At 41.8% G+C, this 19,553-nt stretch overlaps 1 protein-coding gene across 2 annotated transcripts in view; it reads right to left on the bottom strand.

Annotated features, from left to right (window-relative positions):
* Positions 1 to 19,553, bottom strand: part of LOC120570277 (inactive dipeptidyl peptidase 10-like) — a 241,615-nt gene that overhangs the window by 97,866 nt on the left and 124,196 nt on the right. For both annotated transcript variants that reach the window (XM_039818541.1, XM_039818540.1), the window contains exons 2-3: positions 8,396 to 8,510; positions 4,248 to 4,343 (exon numbers count right to left, since the gene is read on the bottom strand). In XM_039818541.1, the coding sequence (XP_039674475.1) occupies positions 4,248 to 4,343; positions 8,396 to 8,510 (211 nt within the window). The remainder of the gene's footprint in view (positions 1 to 4,247; positions 4,344 to 8,395; positions 8,511 to 19,553) is intronic.

The following is a 19,553-nucleotide window of genomic DNA, read 5'->3' as shown; positions in this document are numbered from 1 at the left end:
AGAATCGACTGAACTGGTAGGCTACACCACTGATATTTAAGACATTACAATGTTCTGCTTTTAATGGACAACTTTTCAAAACACATGTTCAATTACCAAGTTCAAAATTAAAAAGCGCACTAGAGAAAAAGCTGCATTTCGATACACCTGCTAAAAATAATATCTGTCGAGGACTTCAGATCAGTGAAAATTCAGCCCAGGAAATGGAGTACAGCATATGACTTTGCGTGACACACATAGGGCCCTATCTTGCACTCAGCGCAATTGCCTTTGTACACCGACGCATGTATCATTCCTATTTTGCACCCGACGCACAGCGGACTTTTCCCTCCACAGACGCACGTCGGTAAATTAGGGAATGTATTTGCGCTCCTGGGGGCGGTTCAGCGAAAAGAGGAGGCGTGTTCCGGCGCAAACGTTACTTTGTGCTATTCTGCAGTTTCAGAAAACAATTCCGCCACTGACCAGGAAAAACCTGGTCTAAAGTCAGTGGCGCTAGTCTAAAGTCAGTGGCGCGTTATTCAGATGCTATTTTAGGGGCGCATGCTTGGCCATAATGTAGCGTGTGCACAACGCGCATACACTTCTCTCATCTAAATGGATGCAGCAGTTCCCATTTTTGCAAACCATACATAATTACAAAGGAAAATATTACTGAAAATGCGCTTCAGGTGTTTGGATAGATCAGGAGGCACTTTACAGTACAATCCTCAAAAAGTCGCAGCATTCTTTGTGGCTTGTTGTGTTTTACACATTTCCATGAATCATGGATGTGTTGATGACATAAATGAGGAAATATTAGAGGACTTAAGGAGACGTGATGTTGAACTACGGCGGGATCTGGTCCGGGAGTAATGAGCGATGTGCTCCTGGTGGAGCGGGTGGACGGAGATGGAGTGGGGGGAGGAGGAAGGGGCACAACAGGAGCAGGTGGTGCGTTTGGAGGCCCACGCTCCATGGCTGCAGCATTCCTCTCCAGACTTGAGGAGATGCGCCCGAGAGGCCGCAGCAACATCGTCACCCGGTCAAGACTTTGTTACTTTGGCGTGCGCCAGGCAAATCCGCCGTCATAATAGCAATCCGCCACGGAACAATACGCCTGCTCTTAAAGGGAATGTGAGATGACGCTCTGATTGGTTATTTTCACGTTACGCCCAAACCACACCTAGCTACTTCAGACCAACCCATTTAAGATTTGCGTCGGGCGCAAGAGTCATTTATCCCGCCGGTATAATAGCAACAGCGCCAGAGATCCGCCCACAAAGCTACTTGCGTTTGGCGTTTCACATTTGCGTTTCAGATCGTTAAAATAGGGCCCATATACATATAGATAGGGAGGACATGCTTATAATTGTATAATTAGCCTGATCAATTCACTGACGTGCTGGCGCCACCTATTATGTTTACATTGGGCCCGCTCACAGAAATCAAATGCCTGCCCACAGATTTAAGATCAATAACAGCCATACACACATCACACTGCAGACCAGTGACATGCCGTAAATTGATCACTTTCAGAATGATAGCAAATATGCAGATTTGTATCAAATGATATTTAAAATAAAAAAATCAAGACTGTAGAATACCAGTAGTATAATCTAAAAGCAACGGTGATGTGATTGATTTAATGACACAAGGTCAAATCAGCAAATGCTGAGTCATCAGTCCAGACTGCAGGTAGTTGAGGGTTATAGCCATCCTCATTATCATCACCACCACCGTGTTGAAGAGGTGAGGCATTTTAAAATGAACAGTGGCCTGTCAGACTGTAGCGACCCACCCATCTGTAACTTTATATTGGCATTCATTTAGTGCACAACTTTTTGATATTTATGAACGTCCGTTGCATTCAAGCCATCGCCAAATGAGTTGCTACAAAGCTAATTAAGGCTATCAGCTCCACACAACTCTCTCTGGATTTCTCAGTAGGACTATGTTCAGAAGATTGTGGCGTCCGGTGACTTTCCCGCGCTGAAACTCGAGTGAAGATAATGACCTCTTCTGAAGAGTCCATCTCCGTGTCCTCCTTGGTTACAAGCAACTGGGTGGAGGCCACTGAACATCATGTGGACGCACCGGCAGTTTTGTTGTCATTACTTAGAATTCCCCATGGGGGTGTAGCAGAAACTACGCACTATGGCTTTAACTGAGAGAAGAATCAAGTCAAGTGTAGTTGGATATTCATCATTGTTGTGTGGTTGCTTTCACAACTGTTTGTGGACCAAGGAAAAAAAATAATACGTAGTTGCCGTTTAGTATTGTCACATTAATTTATTACACCAAACCAAGAGGTATTAATTGACCTTATGTGTTACAGCAACAAGGAAGTGATCCGACTCTTTAACTTTGTCTTCCACACGTCTTATATAAAAATAATGTACTATACTATTAACTAAAAAAACAATAAAAAAAAAAAAAATTACATAAACACCAACTTTTTTTTAAAAAAAAAAAAAACATTTTCTTTGGTATTTTGTCATATACAGACATGAAATGATGATTTCTGGGTAAAATGGATGTTGATGTTGTCCAATGTCAATTCTCTATTTGACGAGACAGTAGCTATGTTTATGGGCAAAATCTTTCAAGAGTGACTGAGCCAGTGTGTGTGTGTGTGTGTGTGTGTGTGTGTGTGTGTGTGTGTGTGTGTGTGTGTGTGTGTGTGTGTGTGTGTGTGTGTGTGTGTGTGTGTGTGATAACTAGTATCTAGCCTGCTCTGGGGCCTGTAGTACACCTAACGGCACTGGGTATTTACTCAAATGAAAAATGTTACATTTTTCCACAATGAAAAACAACAAACAACCTCTAATATAGTTAAGAATTATAAATGATCAGTGTGACATCTGGAGTTTTATTTTACTTAATTTTCTTCGGTAATGAAACTAAAGTCATCGTATTAGAAGTTAAAAGTGTTTCAAAGTTATACAATAAACTACAAGCTATTGTATCCTACTTGCACGTGACAGTAGATGACATACCCATTCAGATTATCTCTAATGTAGACAGAGATGAAAGACTTCCAAGCCAAAACCTCCAAAGCCTCTGACTTAGGGGGGGAAAAAATCTCATTTTTTCTCCAAATCCTAGTGATCAATCTTTCCTCTCGCCCGTCTGTCTGTTATCTTCTCCTATTTGTCTGGGGTCTATTTTGCCCCATCCATCCACACACTGCACTATAAAGCTGACTTTTCTGACTGCCTCATCGCACAGCATCGCTGCTCTCTCTGTCTAGCCTGAGGTCAGCTCAGGGAATGAGATGGAGTTGCGAAGATAGTGGAGAAATGTCACCCGGGAATGAAATATTGAAGGACAGAGAGGCCTCGCCTCTTGCCCTTGCCCGCGGGCGTGGAGGGAGACTCACGCAGTCGATGGGCAACGAAGAGCAAAAGCAAAACAAGCACACTAATCTGCAGGAAAGGAGACAGACGAAGAGAAATGCGGGGAACGCCACAATCCTCTGCGTCCTTTCCCTCCGAGGTATCGTTATCTTCTCCCTGCCCTCAGGAAACCATAATCAGATTCTCTTGCACTTCACTTGATGTGGTTTATTTCCAGCCATAGCCTTCCAGGCTTAACATATGATCCCCTTCTGGCAAATAAGGAATCAATACAATGTAAATAAGGCGAGGGAAAATAAATCCCAACATCTAAATTTGCATAGCTACATGCAAGGTAAAGCTAGGGTGAAACACGCCAGCCTCTGAACTGAACCAAACTGAACTGTTTGTTTGCCGTTTTAGTGAGCCTCAATTAAAAAGCAGGCGAGACAGCAGAGAGAAATGCCATCCCTCTGCTGCTCAACTAAAGCACTTCTGTTGTTTGCTTTTGGAAAGCACACTCAGAACTCATCCAGATGCATTCGTGTCAAGTGTGAGTCGAGGTGTGTTCTGTATAAATTGAAGTACAGCAGCATGAAGAAGGGAATAGGTAATGTTGTCAGTTTACCAGGCTGTCACTCAAGGTATGGTGTAATCCAACAGTAACAATGACTATGCCACATGTGTGCCGATTCCATTGAACAGGCAGCCAATGACAGCTTTATCTGTGATGTGGGAAAACAATGAACATCATAAGAACCAGATTTAAATGCCAGAAATCTCCTTAGGGCCAATGGCTGATGTATATGTCCGCAGTTCTATGAGTATCTATCAATTTCAGCGCCCTACTCATTTCCATCCATGGCTGAAGGAATCAACATGAAGGTTCTGAATTCCAGCAGGTACAGTAAATGGTCGTGGATTACTCACCATTGATCCATTTGGCCTCCGGGTCATGGACCTGGAACTCAGGTCTGAACAGATCCTCCACAGTCAGTTTGGTGTTGCTTCCAGCTTGATTGTCAGCTGCAAAAACAAGCCATTAATTGCTAAGTTGCCTAACATTGTATATAAACTTTGGGTACCACACACAGTAGGTATGATGTTGTCTCCAGTGTCTTCTATGGAGCAAGACAATTTGCTTTCTAGCATGCACACGGTTGAAAAATCAATCTCCAGCAATAGCTGACATTGGGATTCACTTCCAGCACTGGCAATGAGATGGGTAAACCTGACATCAAAAACACAAAGTCACCCCTTAAAATGTATGACAATGGGGTTAAAAAGCACCCTGAGGATACATTACTGTGTGTGTGCATGTGTCAGAGACTAAGCTTTTAAAATACGGCTAGTGCAGGTCTAGTTACCGAGACAAGTGGTGCAGAAAATAAAAACGTAAAACACATTTTTATGTTGTACCGGGTGATCCTGAATAGAAAGGAACACACACGCACCACTTGCTTTTTCTCCTTTGTGGTGCAGGGAATTAATTTCCCCGAAGATCCATTTCAACAAGAAATAAAAAATTCCCGCACACACTTTTTACCTCTGCATTTTGGTTTATTTGGTCAGTCGGTTGGTCGACCTTTCGGCCCCAGGAACCTTTCTTATAGGGTTAAGGGGTTAGGGGGGTTAGGATACTACTACATGTCTTTCAAAATTCTCTTTAAATTATAACTAATATAAGCTGACATAACTTTGGCACAAACCCTAAAGCGTGACGACACCTGGTCCTATTTCAATTTGTTCGATTTGTAAGCCTTGTTTACATTAAATTACACAGGACGTGTTTACCCTTGATAATCCTGTTTTCTTTTCTTAATGAACAATGGTTGGAGTGTATTCATTTGAATACTTTTGGAAATAAGATAAATCTCAAAAACACTTAAAACTGAACTGTCCATCCCCCCAATTAAGTCTAACAGCGACATCCTGTACCACCAAAATGTCACAGCCTTGTCACTGTCCTAACGGCTGCCTCCGTTGTTTTTATTCTGTTCAGTCTGTCCCTCGCTCTCTGTCTCCATTCCTAGATCTCTGCCATCCATCCATCCATCCATCTGCCCTCAGATTTTCCCACCAGTAACCTGAAACCAGGACCCTGGTACCTGAACCTGAATCAATACCTGCCTGCACCTTTTTCCTGTTTACCTGTGGATTATCTGATACTTCTGTTAAAACCTTCTGCATTTTGCTTGTAAGCTTGTATATATTTACCTTACCAATATATCACAGAACTTTTCCTGTGTGCCCGGCTGTCTGCATTCAGGGGCATAGCACAAAATTCTGGGCCCTGTAGAAAGGCATTCTCTAAGGGCCCCTCCCCGCATACACAGCTATTCATTCTAGCATCTTTTTGGGCCCTCCTCACATGAGGGCTCTGGGTACTCAGTCCCCTTTTCCCCCCCTAGTCCGACGCCCCTGTCTGCATTTAGGTCCTTTCCCTTCTTGCCTCACACTCACCCGCTTGACTTAAAGCTCAGTTTATCAATATTTTAATAACAAACTTGAATTAAATGACTATATGTATATAATGTGAACGGGGTGGCCTATAGTGACAAACCCAAAGAGAAACATCACCCATCTCTGCACTTATACAGGGCATTGTACTTGTACTTCCTTTTAGCTTTTTGTTTTGGTTGAACGTCCTGCAGTAGACCAGGGTTCACGTCCCGTTTGTGTCCTGTGACGACAAGGGGATCCTGGAGAAGCACGTGGAAAAATGATGCCAAAGGGATACCCAGAGGGTTAAAAAGTGACGCCAAGGGATCCTGACCAAGCCTCAGTATTTGACAAGTTGGGAGTAAGAATATGTTTTCATGTTTAATAAGCCCAAAATGAAAAGTGGTAACTGGTTGTTTACATTTTCTTGGCAAACAGATGTGTTAGATATCCTTTTTAATCCAGATTTACATAAAGGTTCTTATACACAGAGAAATCCATGGGACTAAAAATGATGCACACAGAACATTTTTTTTCATAGAATGGCATACCATATGTTCATTAACGTGATTATTACCAGGCTGGAAAATCCTTAAGCTGCTCCAATGTTGCCCCTGGATACGTTTCATTTTTAATTATGAAATATTATGCCTTTAGCAGAAAGAGAACGGGCCAAGTGTATGCTCCTTTTGAATAGCACAGCTGCTGATTGTGAGCAGAATAGGAAGGCCAAGTCATTTTGAATGTCAGCCATATTGGCTTTCCTTGATAACTCCACACAACATGTTTGTTTATGGAGGCAATCAAAGTCTAACCAACCGTAGAATACACCAGGGGAGAGTGTGGCTGCATGGGCAGTCCATTGTCATCATTTTACATTGGTGTAATATTGAGCTTTTTTCTAGCATCACTTTGGATTCATACAGTTTATAATTCGGAAAGTAGTCAAATGGTAAGAACGATTTATTGTGTGATAGAAAAACACCAGGTTTCGAGTTCTGAGGGTGTCTCACAGGTCCCAAAACTGTTTTGAGTAGTGGGGGTATCACTTGCATAACAGTGGTTACTGGTGTTACTCAGTATCGTGCACACGGACATACTATTTTTAAAGTCGCATCAAATTTATTTTTTTGCTTTGTATTTATTTGGTTTTTTTGGAGCTACTTGGGGCCAGAACTCCAAAACAAATCACATACATTTGACATATGATGGCTTTTTTACCCTTTTTTTAAGTTGATGTGGCTAACATGCTAGGGAACTGTTGCCTAGGTACACATCCTGCACAAACAGAGCAACATTGGCATTCATTTGGGGTCATGTTTCTAGCAACCTGCCAAATCTAAGTCCAATATTCATTCTCCTTTTATCTGTAGTTGCTAACTGTGTCAGTGTGCCGTTTGGTATTGGTCAGGTGGCATGGGATAATCAAATTTTCTTTCACTGAAAACAGCTGGAGACAGGGTTGATGGGGCGATAAGACTGGATAACCAAAGAGTATGACTGACCAAAACCAAAACAATGAGCTGAAAGATGCTAAAATGCTTTGTTAAATTGAGGGGAATTGCGTATTTCTCTGGAATTTCCACAGTACCAACAATACATTTCACATAACACATAATCCTTTGATCCATTGTTGATAAAAAACAAAACAGACATGAGCAGTGGAGATAGGTGATGGAAAAAACCCACCAGTCTTCGTTTCCTGGGTTGATCAATAATAATGGTTATATTCCAAAATTCTACTAATCTCATCCTCAGCAGCCAATTGGAGGAGAGCTGAACCAAACTGACACCTTCTTCGGGTGAAGGATAATCTGTTTATCCATCGACAATTTAAGTCTATAAAAAGCAAGAATTTTAAACATGTTTAGACTCTTAAAGCATCGTGGATTCTTGTTGAAGTCAAATGCAAAATACATTAATCTGCATTTATTGATTTTTTTTTCACTTGGTATCAGCAGAACAAGCTTAACAATATGATAAGAAGTGAATTTGGCCCTAAAACCAAAACAATAAGGTAAAGGGGGAGAAAAAGCTTGGTAGAGGCGAGGGGAACTGCAGAGTTGGGCGATAATTCTGTGGGTCTTGATATGCTTTAATGCCTTAAAGGGATAGTTTGGACCATATGAATTGTGTTGTATGAGGTACATATCCATAGTCATGCAGTAGGTCACGGTCGAGAGTGACATTACGGCTTCATTTCCCCATTTAAAGGGCTGTCTGACAAGCAAGGCAAAGCGGTGAAAATATTCTAAATATAGTGTACTCTTAAACCAGTCAAGTTTTTTAGGTGGTCCTTTTGTAGGTGACTAAAATACGTTTGGCTGCTTCCTCCGTCCACAGCAGGACATTGCTTAGCTCGTGTGTCAGTACACGGCTGCTTCTCCAAACTGGGATGTGCCGACCGCCATTTACTGTAGTTAATATACTGACTATGAAGAAGTACCTCGTACAACCCCATCTAAAAAAAAAAATCCTACCTATGTCATACAAAGTTATTTTCTCACGATATGTCATTGCATTGTATGACTATTGAACATTTTTGGGAGTCTTGGAAGGGGCATCAAAAACAGGCACTGGACAGGAGCAAATCACAGGATCTTAGACAGCAGAGCACAATCACGGCTGAGGGTTACCTGGTGTGAGGATGATGACGGACATGGTGATTAGGGAGCAGACCACCAAGATGACAAGCAGAGCGATGGCAATCCCTTTCCAGTTCCTCTGAGGAACGTTCCCCCCACCCAGGTCCTGCACAGAGAAATGGAGGAGAGAGTGAAATAAAGGCTTGGTTACACATTAGTCTCTTTTACATTGCTTGAGGTTGACAGTCATGATGTTTACCAACTTAAATGTTTGATAAAAAGCTGTATTTGTTCAGGGAAATGCAGGTCCATTGTGATGATCATCACATATTGGGGTGCTGTTTGCATTGCCTATTAGTTTATTTTCCCTTATTACACCCATCTTATGTGAGGTTTTCTTTTGCGGGGTGCAAATGTTCGACCTAAACAAGTTCTTTCCCGAGACTATTTTGGAGAGCCAACGTGGATGCGTCCGGAGTTCAGCGCTGCCCAAGACGATTGTGATTGGTTTATAGAAATGCAAACAACCCAGAGCGTTTTTTTCTCCTATCCCTGAATTACTCTTTTGTAATTGTGGTGAAGCCAAGGTCTGGCAATGCCAGACTAGTGCCTATTAACATGGGCCACATTGAGACTTTTCGATCCAATCCCTTCCTGATTTGCAATGAACGGGCTTTGCAGGAGCCCCACTGTAAGCTGGAAAAGGGGAAACTCACTTTTGCAGTGCTGAAACTGTAAAACATTTGCGTGGTTCAATCTTTGCTTGGCCAACATTACCTTTGAATCACACCTTCCGACCCATGGAAAACGCATACCTTCTGCTGGGGCCAAGGGGTCGCCCGTTCTGCAGCTGAGTTGGATGTTGTGCGTGTTTGACCCTCAGACAGAGAGGTTTGGCAGATAAGGAATACAGCAGACATTTGCATTCAGCCATGCAGGGCTCTGTCGGTCAAACTGGCTGCAGAAAGATTTTGGTTTGATCAATCTGAGTGACTGTAGAGCACACTGTGGGATATTATCTGCAGTGAAATAGCCATCCAGGAGAGTTTGTGAAGCTTTTGCCTGCAACTCCATCTCTGAATCCTGGTATTAGCGGGTCTTCCACCACATCTGCTGTGTCTGATAAGATGAATTAAGCCTCCCCCCTATAAATTCCTTCTCACCGCAGCTCCTCATGGCCTCAATTACCCACAAAGCCCTGCAGGTGAAATACAGTGATCACTAACCAACAACACACTACTATATCTTGATCCGCTGGAGGGGAGGAGAAACAAAAACGATTGCCAATTAGAGGTCCACTTTTACAAAGAAGCTTCTTTTGCATCCGTGTCAGACTTTCTCTGAAATCCATTTTCTAACTACTTGCCACAGTGGTTTAATAGCAATGAGGCACACTTTTCCATCCAATCATTTCATCATGACTAGAAATGTCACACATACTGACTCATGACCCAATTATCAAAGAAGTACATCCAGTTTTTTTTCCACAGGCCGTAGAGTAGCAGACAGAAGACCACGACCTAAATCTAACTGAATTTTGGCTGTTTAGGGCTTATTTTCTGCTAAGTTTCTTGTAGCTGAGTAGCAGGTGGACATGAGTTTACCACAGCATTAGAATACATGGAACTTTATTGTTACCATGTTCGCAGACGCATATTACTGTACATGCATGCAGTGTAACGTTATCCACAGCCCCCTCACCCCCGGACTCTAAAACTGGTCTATTATCAGGACTTGGGCCACTGCTCGTTTCATTAATACCACAAAAAGCTGACATGTCCTTGAAAACAGACAGCAACTCAAAATTGCCCTTGTGCTTCCATGCATGAGATTCTTCCCCCCTCTCTGTTTCACTTTCCTTCCATCTCATTTTCAGCCCCAATATCCCATTTAGCCATGTTTGAATCATCATCCTAAGTTTATTAACTCAATTATGAGAAATGATAGAACCACTAGGAGAATTTCCGATTAGTCTCTCCCATAGAAATGAAATGGACAGAAAGGCCATTGAGCTGTTTGCCGTGGTCATTTGATTAGCACAAAACAAAATGGCGATTGTTGTTAGTCGTCATGGTGACTACACGCATTAGTGGGGCCGTAAAGTGTGTTGCAGCTTGCTGCGAGGACAGCGGGCCGACGCAGCTCGGGACACGTTCTCTGGGAGCAGCGAGTTGTGAGGACGATGGTCAGTTGGACCCAGTGACAGCGGGTCAGCGGTCCGTTAGACCCAGCCCACTGTTCGGCTCATTTCCTGTAACCAATGCAGCATTAAAGCAGGGAGGAACCAGCTAGCCAACCAGCGGACAACTGGCTAGTTAGCTAGCTAGCTAACGCCGCCATTCCCCCAAGCCACACCGGTCACAGAAAACAAGCAAAACAAAGTTGTCAATCATCTGGCGATAGCAATGTGCTTTGAGTGAATGAAGGATTACAAGGTTGTTAAATTTAAATTATTATACGGCTGGCTCTCTATGCCTCATTACGTTACAACTCCACTGCTTTTTCGTTTGGCTTCACCTCATCGACTTTCTGCAACTATAAAAATATAATTAATATGATTTATACTTTATTAATCCCGCAAGGGAAATGACAATGTTTTCACTCTGTTGTTATTATACACATTACACACAGGCCTGAATTACACACACATGCTCAGTACCTCTACATGCACCAATGGAGAGATGTCAGAGTGAGGGGGCTGCAGCTGTCGATGGACATGCACCCCAAGCAGTTGGGGGTTCGGTGCCTTGCTCAAGAGCACCTTGGCAGTGCCCAGGAGGTAAACTGACACCTTACCAGCTACCAGTCCACTACCATACTCTGGTCCGTATGGGGACTTGATGGCTGCCGCTCTGACCATTCTGCTTAGGACCCCAGAAAGTGCGTCAGGCATTGAAGCAAATTAAACATAGCAACCAAACAGTGGCAACTCCTGGCCCGTCATGTGATGCCCTATGGCCCCAAAAAAAGATGGATACATGTTTTTTGAGCATGTCAACCTCTGCGAAATGACTCGATTCACTATCCGAATTTTAACAATTCGGTCCAATAACATTTGGAAATTCTAGAAGAGCCGCACGTTTAAATAATTTAATCTCTGTTCAAGTTATGGAGCGCTAAAACCGGAGCTCTCTAGTAGGCTTACTCTATGGGCCGCACAGTGCTGAAGCACAGCGGAAGATCTGGGTATTTTTTTGGTTCCATGATGGCTTCAAGATGCGCCACTTAACAACTCTCATAAGTATGAAAAGGGCTCCACCTTAAACGCTGTATCCAGAGGCCTGTACTACGAAGCAAGATCAACATGCTGTAGATTTCTTTCAGTTATCTGGCTTCACTAACACTAACAACGCGGTCCCGCATAAGCTGTGTCACGACGCTGGTTATCAACTAGTTCAGTCAACCATCAGGGTTTCCCAATCCAGCGACGTGCGCGTTCACATAAAAGAGGCGGTGTTTACACAGCACGACCAATTGCAAACATCCAGAGTCGCATATTTTACATAAGAAGAGCAAACTAATTCTACATAAATATGAAGAACACAGACATGATTTTACAGGCAAAATGCAATAAAGTCGCTGCTTCCTAAAAGAGGAGGAAAGCTGGCAAAAAAATTGCTGACGCTGTAAATGCGTAAATCACAACAATAATCAATATCACTTCCCCATCAGTCAGGACCAAGATCTGACCATAATTACACTGGTGCTTTCCATAAATTGTCATTGATTTAGCCTTTTATTTCAGTTGCAACCCTGGCAGTGGTAAGCGATCGTGAGAGAGCAAATAAAAAATATATAAAAACATAATTCAAACCAATGTGCGCGTTGGCAACACACGGCTCAAGAAGCCGACAAATAGCTGATATGTAAATAAAAATATCTGAAATATCTTTCATAAAAAATACCCATCCATTCAAGTCAATTCAATTTTATTTATATTATCAAATCATAACAAGAGTTATCTCGAGACACTTTACAGATAGAGTAGGTCTAGCCCACACTCTATAATTTATAAAGTCCCAACAATTCTTGTAATTCCTGCAAGAGCATTCCATCAGGGAATGTTAACGGGGTTGTCGGTCTCTAAATGTTTTAACTTCTATGAGCGCACCCCTCTCTCTCTCTCTCTCTCTCTCTCCCCTGCCCACCGAACTCCGGATCTTCTAAGAACGGTGACGCCGTTATCAACCGAGTATTGATTGGTCAGTAGGCGGTGCTTTTACACCGGTTGATCCCTAATCTCCAACTTAACCTGCTCCCGAGCAGGTTAGGTGTTCAGCACAAGTTGCCACGGCGATTGAACCCGGTAACAGGTGATCCACCGTCGTGATACACAAAACCCTGGGTTGAACCTGAAGTTACCTCGTTAACGCCAAATCTTGCTTCGTAGTACAGGCCTCAGGTCTTACAGTATTATGCTTTGTACATCCATGATTCTGCTACGTAGATTTGAATGGGAATGGCCTTTCTATCCATTTTATTTCTTTGGTCCCTCCATAACCATTATTAGGAAGGGCTCCAATATACCTAATGGAAAGAATGAGACAATCCTTTATCACGACTGTTGGACTCTCATCAGAGGAGATACATTTCTCTCTAGATCTAGAATGGAGGGCAGACGGAGGCCTTCATGAGCTCTTTTACAAAATGTATTGTAAGCTTGGTTTCAGTCCAAATCATGAACCTAAAACTTGCTAACGAGTTTCAGGAACCTTACATTAAAAATGCTTTCATGAGGCACATCATTATGTCCGAAGAAAGGAAATATAATGGGTGTTATCTCTACTACACATTTGACAACAACCAGCCTAACACAACAACTGAGTCATGCACTCCAACTCAAATAGGTTTCCTCTACTAGATATCGTTTCCTTTGATTTTCCTGTCATCATGTCATTCATTTTCAAAATAGGTTCATTTACTTGGTGACGCAAGTACGTGCTACAAAGGGACAACCACAGTTATAAATAAACTCCTGACAGGCTGGGCAGTAAGGACAAGAACGCCTGTGCTTTTATATTTCTGTGCCTGAAAGCAAAAGGCATATTCCTTAATCTGCTGTCTGTCTCTTTTATAACGCTTAACCATATTCAATATCACAGCAGGAGTCTGACAGACAGTTATTGTACTGGTTACATGCCAAGCCATCTTTTAATGTATACCTGTGTGGAATTATGAGCTGTCAGCATACTGTCTACATAATATATGCGGTACAAGACAAAAGTCTTTGCCAAGGTGCTTAGGATGCCATGTCATATACACGGTGACTGCCTAATTGCATATGTCTAAATGTCAGAGCACAATGTCAGTGTAGGCCATAGAAATAAAATGGTTTCCATGGTGTAGGCTAAGTGTAGTTAGCGACCCCTGGTGCTTACAGTACGCCCAACTGGAACGAAGCATGAACCAACCTCCTGACCTAGCGCATATCAAAATGTATATCCTTAAAGCCAGAGGTGGAAAGTAACAAATTATAGGTACATTTTGGTTTGTAGTTGGTGCATTTTAGTTACTGATCATGGTCAATTTCACTATGAGCTTTCCTGTTTCACTGGGCGTACACAGTTGAGCTACAGCTACGGCTGGTGAAATAAAATAAATCCATCAATAAATAAAAAACTGCTTGCTGCCCTTCCTTTTTTCTTTTTTATCTATTGAAATTCTGACATTAGTCAGCTGGGTGAACAGGCTGCTGTCAGCTCCTCAGGAGGTGTTCTGCTGACAGGACAGCTGGTTCTGAGGACAGCGATGCCATTACGGAGGTCGACGTTTCAGAAGCGCTTGTGTGGATTCCCAGAATTTTTTTTTTTCCCCATCCATGTTTTCTCCACACCGTCTCTCCAACACAGATGGTTTACAACCATTTCTGTTGAATCTCAGTGTCCTGACAGAACAACAAGAAATAGAAAATGCCTGAATGCGTAAAAAAAAACGTGCCTCTTATTTTACTTCCATCAGTTGTTATGTATTTATTCAACCCAAGCCAACGGTTGGTGGCCTCATTTAATTAAATTGACTCTGACTGTAATTCTGCCTCACCCCTCTGGAACAAATGCCATCACACTCAATCAATACAATCAATTATTCATCAGGTCAAGAAGACCACGGGAAAATAAAGGGGCACATTTGTTGTTAGGGAAGTATTTCAGGGGCAGAGCCGAGTGAACAGTGATGATGGTGTGATATCCCGAAGACATCAGGTGGGTTACTCAGAGGACATGCTCCTGACTGGTATTGGCATGACTAGTCAAATGATCTTCATGTGGAGAATCAGTGGAGTGGCTATTAGGAGCTTTGCGCTATTTGCACAATTCAAAATCATGCTATTTGCCTACAATTTCAGCGGTGAGATTATTCCATAACATTTTCAATAATCAATGCCTGGAGGGCACTCGTGGTATAATGCAGAGGATAGAGAGAATACTCCCCTGATTGCCGCTAAGCAGTCCCTTGGCAATTGTATGGCTCAGCTGTGTGCTAACGGAGGCCATTTTCGATAAGCACTTCATCTGTCTTTAAAATAGCAAGAACAGCCTTACTCGAAACCGAGAGAAAACAACTCCATATGAAAAAACAACAATGACTCACATTATCGCATGAAGAATATTATGAGAGCAGAGAAAGAAAGCAAAACTGGAGAGATGTGGCGCTGATTCCTGCTTGATGGCACCGACAAAAACACAGAAAACGTAACAATATTGTTACGGTATATTTAAAGTGTTTGTGCTGTACTGATTGTAGTGTACGATCTGTCTGCATTTGGCATTGTACTGTGATACTGTGTTAAGGTTCACTCCCTGTGTTTGTTTTTTTGCAGTGACTTAAGCCAGTGTTCAAACTTGCCGTATTTGTTTTAGCTACCAGCGTCTGTTTTACATCTTAATCCTATGGAGTAAACAGTGTTTATAAAAACGTTCTGTGCGCTTTTTGAAACGCCAACGGGACGTATTTTTCTGATGGTCTCCCTAAATTTTGTCTGTGATTTTTTCAATCAGTGGTGCAACGATTTCCAGCAGGTTTTCGAATTTACTTTTGTTTAGTCTTAAAGGTCCCATGACATGGTGCTCTTTGGATGCTTTTATATAGACCTTAGTGGTCCCCTAATACTGTATCTGAAGTCTCTTTTATATAGACCTTAGTGGTCCCCTAATACTGTATCTGAAGTCTCTTTTATATAGACCTTAGTGGTCCCCTAATACTCTATCTGAAGTCTCTTTTATATAGGCCTTAGTGGTCCCCTAATACTGTATCTGAAGCCTCTTTTATATAGGCCTTAGTGGTCCCCTAATACTGTATCTGAAGTCTCTTTTATATAGGCCTTAGTGGTCCCCTAATACTGTATCTGAAGTCTCTTTTATATAGACCTTAGTGGTCCCCTAATACTGTATCTGAAGTCTCTTTTATATAGACCTTAGTGGTCCCCTAATACTGTATCTGAAGTCTCTTTTATATAGGCCTTAGTGGTCCCCTAATACTGTATCTGAAGTCTCTTTTATATAGACATTAGTGGTCCCCTAATACTGTATCTGAAGTCTCTTTTATATAGACCTTAGTGGTCCCCTAATACTGTATCTGAAGTCTCTTTTATATAGACATTAGTGGTCCCCTAATACTGTATCTGAAGTCTCTTTTATATAGACCTTAGTGGTCCCCTAATACTGTATCTGAAGTCTCTTTTATATAGACATTAGTGGTCCCCTAATACTGTATCTGAAGTCTCTTTTATATAGACCTTAGTGGTCCCCTAATACTGTATCTGAAGTCTCTTTTCCAAAATTCAGCCTTGGTGCAGAATTACAGCCACTAGAGCCAGTCCCACAATGAGCTTTCCTTAGGATGTGCCATTTCTGTGTCTGTAGCTATTGAGGAGGAGGGTGGGGGGGGGGGATGTGGAGAGGGGGTTGTGGCCTTGACCAACTGCCACTTTGCTCATTTGCCGTGATCTCTCTCTCTCATGGGTGGGCCAAATTCTCTGGACGGGCAAAGCAGTGAAAGGGGAGGTAACCTTGCTCCTTATGACCTCATAAGGAGAAGATTCCAGATCGGCCCATCTGAGCTTTCATTTTCTCAAAAACAGAGCAGGATACCCAGGGCTCGGTTTACACCTATCACCATTTCTAGCCACTGGGGGACCATAGGCAGGCTGGGGGAACGCATATTAATGTTAAAAAACCTCATAAAAGTGAAATTTTCATGCCATGGGACCTTTAAAATATGTCGCAAACCGTGCATCATCCAACCGGAGCTCCTGGACTAAATTATTGTGAGCGCCATATTGTTTCCTTCCCCATATAATGTTGTGCACCCACTAACATCATTGTGAACCAACATGCTCCTCCCCGTCAACTACAAACGCCAACGCAAGAGCAAATTTCCTCTCTCGACATTTTGTATCTCTCCACCACATAGCACGCCTGGATACTGTAGCAGTAGCTGTTGTCATAGCAACAAAAGATGCTCTCGGCTGCTTTTTCGAACCAAAAAGCTGCCAGCTTTTCTATAAAAGCTCCCGAGTCAACTTTTTCTTGTCAAGTGTGAACATGGACTAACAGCGCTTTTTGGAATGTGCATGCTGTCGTGCCATAACAAAATGTAACTTTTTTTTTAATTACTTTTGATGGAAGCGTATTGTGGGTCCCACCCATCGCCCACTCAGATGGAGACAACAAACCAGCATGTCATAAAAACCACAGATGTTCAGTGTGTTTTTCGAACAGCTCTGCACGTTAGGCTTTAAATGTCCTTTCTGCTGTTGCTGAGTGTAATTTTTGTTGCTGGCTTCCCTTGCACTTGAAAGCAGCAGGAGACTTCAATAATAAGCTAGAACACAGTAAATTATGCCTGTACCTGGGTGACAGACATACATAGACTGCTGTTATTTTAAGGGGAGACACTACAGGTGAACAGGAAACATATTTCAACTAACAGATATCACCATTAAACATTCCCAGTTAATTACATACTGATTTTTTTGTATTACAGGTTTTCTACATGTATGTGTCTACATGTTACATGTTTTTTTCAAATATTCTAATGAGGCACTCTTATTAAATATGCCAGAATTTGCATACATTTTTTTAGAACAGAAATCTGAACGTTGGATACAGGTTTAAAATTCTTGTTTCATTTTGTTGACATATTAGAATCAAATTTTTTTACGGAAGGGATTTTGGATATCTCTTTTTATTACTTCATAAATCACAAAATACTGTCAACCAGCATACAAGAAAAACCATTTCCCCCATGTCTTTAGGTATAAAATGTTACATAAATCAGGCTCTAAATGATGTAAAAACCTTAACCAGAATATAGACAGGAATAAAACTGCATAGTTTAGTGTATGTAAGTGCTACTGACAAACAGCCTTTAAAGATATAGTACAATTCTATACATTTTGCAAGACACTACAAGTGCATGGGGTAAAACATTTTAACTAACACAGATCACCATTAAACTTCCCCAGTTGGTAAACTTACATCAAGACAATTCTTTTTTGCATCACAAGTTTTCACGCTTAACCATATTCAATATCACGGCAGGAGTCTGACAGACAGTTATTGTACTGGTTACATGCCAAGCCATCTATTAATGTATACCTGTGTGGAATTATGAGCTGTCAGCATACTGTCTACATAATATATGCGGTACAAGACAAAAGTCTTTGCCAAGGTGCTTAGGTTGCCATGTCATATACACGGTGACTGCCTAATTGCATATGTCTAAATGTCAGAGCACAATGTCAGTGTAGGCCATAGAAATAAAATGGTTTCCATGGTGTAGGCTAAGTGTAGTTAGCGACCCCTGGTGCTTACAGTACGCCCAACTGGAACGAAGCATGAACCAACCTCCCGATCTAGCGCATATCAAAATGTATATCCTTAAAGCCAGAGGTGGAAAGTAACAAATTATAGGTACATTTTGGTTTGTAGTTGGTGCATTTTAGTTATTGATCATGATGGCAAAACATTTTAACTAACAGAGATCACCATTAAACTTTAAGACAATTATTTTTGTTTAAATATGCAAATGAAATGAGGCATTATCTAATGCTATCTTTCAGTGAATTTAATTCAACCTACAAACACAAACAGACAAGAGATAGTCAAAGAAACACCTGCATGTGTATTTTTTTTAACTAGCCTGAAAAAAGACAAAATAGCCTCAAAACCTCCAAATTGAAATTGAAAAATTATATTTTTGCCTCCAATGTCTCCGCTAATGTTAAAATGTTGCATATTTCCTACTCATCCCCCTTCTTAACACACCCACTCACTCATTTGCTGGCATGCCTCTAATGTTCACATAGGGAGAGAGGGAGAATGATGAGACATTATGTAAAATTAAAATGCCAATGCTGCCTTTGAGATGTTTGATTAAGACCCCTGCCATCCTCATCAACTCCCACTAATAAGCTTATTCCTAACCGGCTCAGTGTGCAGGCGCGTGTCTTCATGCACAAACGTGCATGCCCATGCAACAAGCCCCCTGTGAGAGGAGTCGGGCTATTTAAAGATCCGTGAGCTTACCCTCCCCTGGACTCTGACCTTGGAGAGAGTGTGACAAATGACGAGCAGCATTTCAGCAGAAGCCGAGCCATTTTAACAATGACAGCAGGTTGGAGATGGGCAAGAAAAAAAATAATGCCATCTGCACTGGCTTATTTTTGTTTACCCATGAAATACCATTTCTCACTGCCTCGTGAATCATAGACAGCCACAGCCAAAGCCACGCCGGGGTCTTGAGGCTTAACATCTAAAATTGATCTACTGGCTAATAGGAAACAGCAGGCTTAGCTACATGTTGTCATCGTATTGTATTTAGCATTATCAGCCTTGCCCTGAAGGACACTGCCATTGGCCTTTGGTCCATGTGAGATAATTCTCAATTAGTCACCGTCACTGCCATATTGGTTTCAGATACACAAGGTTGTTAACTCACACACAGTGCAATGGTAATACTGTATATACTATATTATTATGAATGCTGATATTAGCAATACAGAAGCGGTAAAACATTAGATACTGAAAACCACGCATGGTGCTGAATAAATATTTGCTCCTCATATTTCATATATTATTGGACCAACACATTCTCACATCTAAACTGGTCAAATACTGACGCGTACTCAGGACCCCTTGGCGTCACTTTTAACGCTATGGGTAACCCTTGGGCGTCATTTTTACGCCAAACGACTTTTCAATTGATTCCA

This window comes from Perca fluviatilis, chromosome 12, assembly GCF_010015445.1.
Source record: "Perca fluviatilis chromosome 12, GENO_Pfluv_1.0, whole genome shotgun sequence".
NCBI lineage: Eukaryota > Metazoa > Chordata > Actinopteri > Perciformes > Percidae > Perca > Perca fluviatilis.
This window is presented reverse-complemented; position numbering and strand designations above follow the sequence as displayed.